Source organism: Balaenoptera musculus, chromosome 1, assembly GCF_009873245.2.
Source record: "Balaenoptera musculus isolate JJ_BM4_2016_0621 chromosome 1, mBalMus1.pri.v3, whole genome shotgun sequence".
In the NCBI taxonomy this organism is placed as follows: domain Eukaryota; kingdom Metazoa; phylum Chordata; class Mammalia; order Artiodactyla; family Balaenopteridae; genus Balaenoptera; species Balaenoptera musculus.
The window spans coordinates 140,962,270-140,973,390 of record NC_045785.1 but is presented as its reverse complement, the minus strand read 5'-3'; the positions used below and the strand labels follow the sequence as shown (position 1 = coordinate 140,973,390).

The 11,121-nt window shown below is 35.6% G+C and overlaps 1 protein-coding gene across 3 annotated transcripts in view; it reads right to left on the bottom strand.

Moving 5' to 3' along the window:
• Positions 1-11,121, bottom strand: part of HMCN1 (hemicentin 1) — a 506,773-nt gene that overhangs the window by 165,824 nt on the left and 329,828 nt on the right. For all 3 annotated transcript variants that reach the window (XM_036867831.1, XM_036867840.1, XM_036867846.1), the window contains exons 41-44: positions 7,446-7,621; positions 4,974-5,070; positions 1,538-1,660; positions 616-777 (exon numbers count right to left, since the gene is read on the bottom strand). In XM_036867831.1, the coding sequence (XP_036723726.1) occupies positions 616-777; positions 1,538-1,660; positions 4,974-5,070; positions 7,446-7,621 (558 nt within the window). The remainder of the gene's footprint in view (positions 1-615; positions 778-1,537; positions 1,661-4,973; positions 5,071-7,445; positions 7,622-11,121) is intronic.

The window sequence follows — 11,121 nt, the reverse complement described above, 5'->3', positions numbered from 1 at the left end:
CCTGCCCCCCCAAAATTACAGGCACATTGATATATCTGCCAGCAGCAAGCTGATGCAGATGTTCAGCTGTATTACTGAATAAATAACAGCTAGAAATAAGTAATTACTCTCTTTATTATGTCAGCACAATTAAAATTTGTGGGTCTTATGAAAGGTATAGTTGTCCCTGGGTATCCACAGGGGACTGGTTCCAGGACGCCCTCAGATACCAAAATGCTCAAGTCCATTCTATATAAAATGGCATAGTATTTGCATATAACCTATGTACATTCTCCCTTATACTTTAAATCATCACTAGATTAGTTATAATACTTAATACAATGTAAATACTGTGTAAATAGTTGTAAATACAATGTAAATGCTATGTAAACAGTTGTCTGGTGCGTGGAAATTCAATTTTTGCTTTTTGTAACTTTTTGGATTTTTTAAAAATATTTTTCAATCTGCACTTGGTTGAATCCATGGATGTAGAATCTGTGGATATGGAGGGACAATTGCATACTATAACCATACTACTTTGAATGACTCTTAAAGATATGAAGAAAAAGTAAAAGGGAAGGATGGAGAGGTTTTTTAAAAAAAATTGCGTCAAAGCCTGGCTAACTAATAACTTACTGTAAACTTGCAGACTGTAGTCTTTCTTTGCTGTTCCAGCAACATTTGATGCCACACAGGTATAGAGCCCTGCATCAGATTCTTCTGCAATTGAAATCTGCAACTGCCTGCCTCTAGATAAAGTTCTGACTCGCCCTGCAGAATCAGCCAGCACTGGGGAGCCTGCAAAGAAAACCAAGTGGCAGAATGTGAAGCATAAATTAAGGCGTTTTGTGTATATACTCTAATGAGTATATATACATATTTATTTACTTCCTAGTTCACATACTTAAAAGGCAGAGGACACTGTATAATAATCTATGCAAAAAGGAGGAGGAGGAAGATGAAGAGAAGACTATCTTCTGCAAATTTTTCTTTCAATCAATATTGCATTTAAAAGAAAACATACTTAGTAAAACAAACAAAATAAAATCTTTAAGTAAAACAAAAATTATTTTTTAGATCAGCTAAAAACTTAGATGATCTGATACTTAATGGAAACAGGTATTTGTTGATGAATAACTAAAAATCTGTTCAACTGCAGAATTCAATCTTAACGTACATTACAAAACTGTCACAAATACAGCAAGAATGTTTGCTTTAAAAAAAGAGAAAAATTTTAAACCTATTTTAAAGAAGAAAGAAATAGTTCATTGAATGGTGGATTCTTGATCATTATAGCTGCCCTACAATACATTTGATTAAAAAAGAGTTAATGGAGAAAATTAATTTCTTCTTGGGAGCAGTGAGTCTCAAAACTGACAATTTTCAGGTTGATACTGTAGAAGTATCGCATATGGCACATTTAACACAAAGCAATTCTGCTGTCTAGTATTTTCACGTGCAAACCTTAAGAAAGTTTGTTGGCATGTTTCTCAAACAAAATATAAATTCACTTAATATTTATATTTAATTTTATAAATGTCAAAGGATGAAAACTGACCTTTCTTCTTCCAAATGAGATCTGGGGGTGGAATACCACTTGATTCACACAATAGACTAGTAAGATGCCCTTCAATGACTGTAAATTGAGCAAGTTCATCAGAACCATAAATATTCGGTGGTACTGAAAGATTAAAAAAAGGAAAAATACTATTTTACCCTCAAATATAAAATTTCCCTAACACTTTGCATGTAAAAATAAAAAAGGTTCCCACTCAAATGGTACAAGTAAATAATTTAGCACTTGAGGTTGACATATCAACACCACATTAAAAGTCAACTGTAAGACCTAGAATAAATACCTAATAGCAGACTTCCCATTTTCACAGATAGAAACTTAATTATCAAAATACTCAGAGTGATATAAAAAGGAGATACAGTCTAGATATTTAGACATCTTGCACCAAAAGAAATGATGACACTTACCAAATTTAAATTTAACCCAGTCATTTGTGCCTCTCCAGCTTTGACATCTCAGATGTTGAACAGAATAGAAAGACATCAGGCATATAACATATAGTAAAGAACAGAGGTAAGGAATTTGATCTGAGAAACAGACGTGCTACCTATCCTAGACTGCACAGTCTGCCTTCCCCCATTGATCTCCAGCTTCTCCTTGGAACCCTCAAAGTGAATTCTGCCTACCCACACTTTACTCAAAGAGGCTGAGTCTGCATTTGCTGGTTGAACTCTCCCTTGGGACACTTTTCTGGCTGCAGTATTATCACATGATAGATGCTTATTCTCCCAAGCTCCTGGGAGTTGAGGAGTGGGAGAATCCTCCCCACCTCCAATGCTGCTTCCAGCCATTGTTCAAGCACCCCCATGAAAGTCTCTATTCTTTTGAGGCTCATGTCACCATTTACTTCTTTTTTTCTTATCACCATCTGTGAACCTGTCATTCTTTCTCCATTCACTGAACAATCTGGTACTTGTTTTTATCCTTTCTCTTGACATGAAGACCTGCCACATTCTGTATGAACTCAATATCCACACGTCTAAACACCTGGCTACTCAGTTCCTTGATCTGCTCATCCTGTTCTCCATCAGAGGCCATACCGTTTTCACCATCTAGAACATTTCTCCTATTAATTTATAAATATAGGCCACTTTCTGACAACTGCTCTATCCTTATAGCTCTTTCACTCAACTATTCCCAATTCTCAATTCAATGACCTAATTGAATCTCAAGTCCTTAAATCTCTCAGAAGCCTCTCAACCTAGCTGCTTACTTTTTTATTTGCCAACTTCACTATCCAACTTAGATTTCATGATCAGTAATTTCAGCTAGTCCTCTGCCAATATTTTCAACTGCCTGGCACCATTGCTCTTCCTATTTGGCAATACCCTTACTTGGGATGAATCCTATAGTTTACTCTGTCATCACCTATGCCACAGATGAAAATTCTACAGAAGAAAATGACAACTACACAAATTGCCACCACTATAAATTCATGATCTCCAACCCAAACTCCACCTCCTCTACTCCCATGGCTTCCATTAATACAAATACTTGCAAATCTGTACCTGTAATACAGATACTCTCTGGGATCTGGATTTTTATATCTGACTACTTAACATCTCATCTTGGATGCCTTAGAGGCACTGTCAAACTCAACTTGCCCCAAACTGAACTCAGTAACCAGTGTCATTTTCTTTCTTCTTAAGCTCTCTATGCCTACATGTGGCATAGTACCTAGAACACAGAGTCACACTATAAATAATTTTTGAGGTCTCAACTTTCTCTCCCCTGTCATTCATTCTTACATTGACTGCGACCTGCTTTCCTTTTTAAGAGGCATTGGTCTACTCAGTTGTAAAGTACACTTTGTATTTTATGTCTCATTTGGCTTCTCTGCAATGTGTGCCATTATTCATTCATTCACTCATCTATCTAACCATGTCCAACTTATTTGTTGTCCGTGTTCTTCTTCTGGGAACACCATTGTCCTTAGTTTCCATGACACAAGCTTTACCCAGTTTTCCTCCTCCCTCTTTGACTGTTCCTTCTCAGTTTCCCATTTTGGGGGTCTCTTCTTCTGTCTCCCTTCTTATGTGATATGTGAGGGTCATTCTATACAGTACTCTTTTGTACACATTCTTCTTATTCTCGCTAAGGGATCTCAACTACTACGTATATACTCATGTCTCTAACCTCACATTTTTAACTGTTATCTCTTTCTCCTGAGCTATAGGCTCATAATTCTGATGGCATAGAGGACAGCTTCATATGAACGGTCTACAGGTATCTCTAATACAGCATTTTAAAAAGGAATTCTTCACCTCACTTTCTAATTGATCATCACTCCAAATTTTTCTTTTTCTTTTCTTTTTTTTTTTTTCAACCTTTACTTGATAAGACTCAGCTCAGTGTTGTCCATATTGAGAGTTATATGAATATTTTCCCCATTTGAAAGAAATGGGAAGAGAAGGGAAAGAAAGGAAATATGAAGGGAGAAAAAGGATGGAAGGAGGTAGGAACAGAAGTGAATGATAACATAACAAATATATAGTAAATATAAATGTACTGCATAGTAAATTTTGTCGTTTAAAAGTAAATCCTTTTACAGGTGAATGATAATACTTCTTACAATTTTCCTCAAGATTTTTAAAATGATAATAATGATTTATAATTAACAAGGCATTTTATACATAAAATATTTATTCTCTATTGGAATTAGATTACTTCCTCTACCTATTTTTATTTTAAAATGTGTTTTTGAATTAACTTTTATAATCAAAGGTAAATTTCAGGTTATTATGTCAAAAATTAAAAAGTTTAAACAAATACAATCAAAATTAAGAGAGCTTAATATGTTATAAATGAATTTAAAGAAGTACTTAAAATAAAGGTGAATATGTAGGAACTGGGAACACTTTTAAACATAGTGTAACAGACAACTACAGTGATATAAAAGTTGTGACTATTCCTAAGAATTATCTTAATTAGTAACAGTAAAACTTCAAGCGAGAATAGCTTTGCACATTCGTCAGCGGAGTAATCCCATCTCCCACCCACAAGTGCATGTGTTCTCTTTCTCTCACACAAATATAATTCACATACACAATTTAGCCTTTTGATTTATTTTCAATTGACCAACACACTCTCTGTTCATGGAGAACACTCAATCATTAGAGGATCTCAGTTGCAGAAGCTAAAAGGCATATTAATCAGGCAGGAGAGCAGAAGTGTTCTACATCAAAGTTACAGTGACCAACATGTTTAGGTTCAGGAAATCTGTCCAGTTGCTCTTGAATTAATTATATAAGCTGATATTCAGGACAGTTCAGCATCATTTAAACATATTAATTAGTGTCCATGTCTGTATTATGATCAATTTTAGTTACGTGGTTGGTTATTTTAAGAACTGACACAAAGAATCAAAGATTAAACCACAAGCTGTATCATTTGCTTTACAGGGGCTGATCCCACTTACCCCAAATGTTGACATTATAGTTTTTCTCAGTTTTTCCAGCAACATTTGTTGCCTCACAAGTGTAACGACCACTATCTTGAACCTGAGCATCTTCAATCTGAAAACAAAATCATGCTTTGAAACCACAGTTTCTATTTCGTAAGTAATTGGGGTTTTTCTATTAATGTTATTTGTGATCTCTGATTTTTCATTTCTGTTCTGAAGGTTTTCAAACATATAAAAAATAGAGGAAACAGTAAAATGGATGGCTATATGCCCATCACCCACATTCAACACTTATCAAGATTCAGCAATTCTCATTTATGTCATACCTTATTTGAATCTCATTAGTTTTACTGGTTGAAGGTCTAGAAAGGCCTTTTAAATATGATTCAGATAAAATAACAAAAAAAATCACAACTAATTCCTGAATATGTTATTCAGGGCTTTAAATATACAATCTTTCCATGCCCAGGTCCTTGTTCAGTAAAATAATACCCATACTATTAATTTATTATGTCTTCTCCCATATTGGGTTTGTAAGCTTCTTCAAGCCAGGTATTATACTCAATTAGTCTCAATCTCCTAATACCCAGTTTGGTGCTTGTTAGATAACTGAATACCAGTAAATACTTTCCGTATATTTATCTGCAACATACATTAATACTCATTTATCATTTGTTCATAGACCTTTCGGCAGTTATTGAGAATCTTGTACCAGGTACTATAGGTAGAAGATACAAAGAAGTATGGTGTAATATATTATTTCTGACTTGAGTTTTCAATATAATGTATGTGAACATAAAAAAAGAGTTTAATAATAAACAAGGTATAAATAAGAATATAAGATAATCTAAGAGGTACAACAAACAATATGGAATTGCTAAAAGCTTTGAAATCAATTGCTAAAACATTCAAAAGAGAATCATTGGAGTTGGAGTTATCATTAAAAGTATTTAGTAGAGCAGGGGTACACTAGAAGTTTTCATTTCCATGAGGTCTTCTCCCTATGTTCCTTCCTATGGACCCAAACATTCCAGGGTGCCTGGCTAGCCTCAGTGGTGGAGACTCAGTGGATCCTAGGATTTCTTCACCATCACCTCTCTCCTGGCTTCCCAACTCTATTGGGATCTGTGCTCTGAAGAAATGAACTTCTCTACTCACTAAAATTTGCTAGGAGAGTTCTAATCATGTATAGCTCTCCCCTAGCAGGGCTGGGACCTGTGGTTTATACAATCGTCTCCCTCTATCATTCAGTCAGAGCTGAGGTTTGAGAATTCTACCAGCTGCTTTCTTGAACTCTGGGGTGTGCCTCTGAGAAGGGGCAGTGCTTTTTGCTTTTTTTTTTTGCTTTTTTTCCCCCTATATAGCTCAATTGACTTATCCTACTTTCCTCCATCAGTGACTCCAGACTTTCCTTCCTCACCAGCTCCATCGTTACAGGATCATAATTCCGGACGACTCCATCCTCTTGCCTCCAATATACACTTCCACCCTCCCTCTCACTCTCTCCTGTACTTCTATCCTCCTTGTGTAAGCGCCTTAGCTTCCTTGTGTTGACAATCATTATCCATTTCCCAAGACTCTCCTTGTTTGACAGTAATAATATTCCTTTACCAAGAAACTATGTGGTGTAGTGGTTAGCAGCATGGATTCTGAAGCTATACTCCTGTATTCAAATCCCATTTCTGCCGCTTAGTAACCGTAGGCAGACTACGTAGCCATACTTTCAATTCTAAATACGGTTATTATGAGGATTTTATAAATATTCCAATGGCCTGTTGGCTTCCTGAATCCTAATTCCTTAAGTTGGCTTTCAATGTTAGCTCTTATTTCACTTAAGTCAAAGTAGTCAACCTTATTTCCAAAATTCACTTTGTTAAATTGTTTCAGTCACACTAGCTTACTTGCTTCCCGTAATCAGGCCTTTTGTCCTATCTACCCATAAAAAGCCAAGTAGCTTTCCAAGACTATTCTGGACAACCACAGCCTCACTTTTTGCTATCTTTCCCAAATGTACTGTCTGTACCATCCACTTGGTAATTAACTTAGAGACTTAGAGCACTCATTGCATTTTTCATGAGCTGTTAAATTCTCATATATTTATGCAAAATTGGAAGACATTTTGCATAAATGTGTCATACTTTTTTGCATCCCTATGCAGAGCACCTAGAATGGGTATTTGCTGATTGGCTGAATGACTGAAGATGATGCACTCCTTAGAATATTTCTATAATATTTTCCTAAAAGTATTTTTGAATGGCTTCTGGCTACAAACATGAATTGACAGTTAAGTATAATATTTAAACCTTACTAAGCATAAAACTGAAAAATATTACAAACCTCATTAATAAAAGGGTTCCTAGAATTTTATAAGATGAAATTAGTAGAATAGTTGTGAAGTTTAATAGGGGTACTATTTTGATAGTGGTAATACCAAAGCCATGAGCTTAGGAATAATACAAGAAGCAATAAATGAATCTATAGGCTTACCTTTAACATACTTCCATTTTCAGTGACACTGAGGCCTGGTTTCTTCAGCAAGGGGTGGCCGTCTTTTAACCAGGTCAGAGTCGGTGGGGGAATAGCATCACTTTGACATAGTAACTCCACAGCTTGGCTAATGAGGACAGAGACGTTCTGTTCTTCTCCCATGATATTTGGTGCAACTAAGTGAAAGATGGGTTTTCCCTCAGGATAAAAGAGGCCAGCATACTGCTTATCTTTATTAATCATCAGGACATATATTGAATAACTTTATTAGTTCTTTTAAGATGTAGGATCACAGTAATTCTAACATACCCTCTGCATATCATTTGGTTCAGAATCAAGTGTTCATAAATCACTGATTAATGTGTTCCTGTTGAACAGAAATAGTTTTTTCACTAACTTTTCACGTAAAAAAGTTTTAGAACTGGAAGTTCTCACCAAGTGCCCACTTAAGAAACTTCTTGAACTAGATGTCACCACTTAAGATTTTCAAAGTATTAAACCACTCATGAAATATTTTGGAAATAACAATGAATTAAAAGCAAACACATTTTTGATGCTTATTTATATTTTTTGCAAAAGAAAATAAATTTCATAAACACAGAGGCAAAATAAAAAAATAGAGTTGAAAGAGATCATCCTGTCCCACCTCACAGTTTGCAAAACATAAGATGGGGGACAGATAAGAGCTTATTTGAAATAACGTGACTAATTGGTGGCAAAACTAGGAGTCTTCTGACTTGCAGTTTAGAGCTCAATTTGATTTTCCACGGTGCCTTGTCAGCTTTCTATGGAATAAAGACCATGTGGGATAAATGATACATTAAAGACCAAACTAAAACAGTGACCAGCTGTACAGCATACAACTACATGAAAAGAAGAAATGAGTTGAAATTTTAATGAGATTAAAATTAGAATTCCCTGGCTATAAGGCTTGTCAGATCCTGAAATATGTTCTTGGAGAAGTTTAGGGAACTGCATTCCCTTGGGTGTATTAAAAAATAGAGTAAACAATCATTTGTCTCAGATGGTCGAGGTACAACCCTGCCAAGAATTAGACGGTGGGCTCCATAAGCTCTCAAGGACTCTTTCAGGCTTATATTTATAATAATTCAAAATCATGAACTAATGATAAAATCAGGCCTGTTATAAAAGGGCCACTCCAAAAAAGCACAGAGGGGAATTTCCTCAGCCATTTCTCACTAAATCCCATAACTATTTAGGATTGTAGGAAACATACCATATTTGTAGTTTTTTTGGTTTTGTTTTTTTTTTACAAGAAAGGTTAAGTTTCATTGAAATGAATCCTAAAGGATTTTCCAAATGCTTTGGTAGAAATAAGATTTTTGTGGTAAGGAACATTATGATAGTCCATTGGCCATTGTTTCCAGCTTGATACTGTTGCATGTGGCAAAATGACAATGAACGCAGGGGACTTAAGCTAGTCTCTATAGCTTAAGGGACTTTAACCAGGAGGTTATATAACCGTGTTCTATAACCAGGAGGTTTCTCTGCTACCATGTCTTTTACACAGGGAAAGGCATTTGAACTAGAGGGTATTTCTTAAGCTGTTTCTGGATGCAGGACTTGTGCTAAACCCAAAGGAAATGAGGCTAACAAAAGAAACTCCAAGCACAATGGTTGGAACAGATCAGTGGAACTTCTGGGCAGAGATCTCTGATGCCCGTCCTGCTAAGTTTAATAGCACAACAGACATCTGGCTTTCCAAAAGCTTAAAGTAATCTACGGGTGACAGAAAAGAGTGGGATTGTTTTTAACATGTGAGACAACAGATAAAAGATATACAACTAGTCTGTTTGAGATGAAAACTTCTATAATCTCAGCAAAATCAGCACAATGAGTGCCATCTTCTAAGATATTATGAAAAAAAGATATATTCACCAGTCTTAGCACAGACAGTCCTAAATAGAACTTCACAGGTTGGAAATCATTTCAGGTTAAGTCTGTCCTCCGTGGATAAAAATGTACCACAACTGTATAAAAATATGTTTATCTTAGATTATTTGTAGAATTTACAAAAGAGCATAGATTCTTTATGACTGCTTGTAGACGTAAAAGTCAGAAACAATTCAAGAAAGCAGAATGCTAATTTATTTCCAAATATTTTTCCTTCAATTACTTTTCTTTACAGCTAAATGAGTTGAATCAAGCTCAAATTTTTTCATTTGAGAGGAAAAATACAAAAACAGTAGAGTATTTGTTTCTTAAAGAACATAAATTAAAGCAAATCTAATTACAGTCAAGGATATATATTACCGCAGCACAACTATTTTTTTCTGCCCTGTCTTTCGTTTCCAACTTTTTGTTTAGTCTGAGAAGAGAACAAGCTTCTACCCTTTAGATCCTCAGCTTCCTTAGATGTTATCTCTAGTCTGCTTTGAGGTCATGTTGCTTAGGAAGGGGTGTGTTGTGTCTGTTTCTCATCCTATGCATTATACTTGTGAAATGTAATTACACAAGTCAGAATTGCCACAGGATTATGTTTGTTGAGACACTGGGGAGTGTGTGATCTCTAAGAAAGTTCTACAGGAATCCAAATCATTTAAAAACTCTATTCTCATGTTTCAGCACCTAAGAGTATGGTAATGCATGCTGCGAATTTATACCAGGGAGAAACAGTTTTAATGAACTACTCTTGTAATTGTAGGGAAAGCTATTTTACACAATGTCTGCTCCTCCTACACCACCACACTCTACAATGTAAATCTGACGGACACTTACCTCTGAGGCTGCAGACTCATTATGTACCAAATAGATCCAAGATTGCCAAGGTTACTACCACAAATTTAGGAATAGAATAGAGGGACATAATACTAATAGTAGAGCATAGATTGGAAGCTAATTTCACAGTAAAAACCTGTTTTAATCTGGCACTTCTTTAACATTTAAAATATATACACACAGCAAGCTACTAAACACATACGCACATTCTAAAACATACGTATGGGCTGGCTAGCCACTTGACTTTTATAACAGAGGGAAGATTCTGGTTTTCAGACTAAAAGGGTAGTATGGGAGTATCTTAACAAATGATAAAAAATAGTCATGCACATCTTCATAACTCCTGAAAAATATCAACTCTCTATCACCTTCCAGGTCCACTTTTGACACTAACTAGTGCAGAAATGGAAGGAGCCAATCCCAGATTTTCAGTGTTGACTAAAACCCGGTGAATACCGATGTCAGTCCTCTGCTTGCTTGCTCATGATTGAAGGGGCTATTGTGTCACATACTTAGATTGATGTATCATTCTCTAAGGATAGCTTAGATTGGAAACATTCCAGTTCTTCATAAAGCATAAAAGTGACCCATTAAGGGAAGGAGTTAGATTCCTTGCAGTTGGGCATTTTAGACCCTCTGTTATCTCGGACACAGAGCACCAGCTGGAGGCTAGATACAGACCCATGCCAACTGCAGAAGCTACACAAAAGAGGGATGCATAAGGAGCCTTGGGTAATTTACTGATGCCAAATGGGATTTTTTAGCTTAATTAGAGATGCATGGCATCCATGTTGAAACAAGGGGCCTTTTTATTAAAAAATTAGGACTTATTATATAAGTTATTTGTGATGATTACATTTGTTTTGGCAAACTCAAAAAGGGAAGTCAATCCACATGTCCTGGAGGTAAAAAAAAAAAAAAAGTAATATATTTTGAA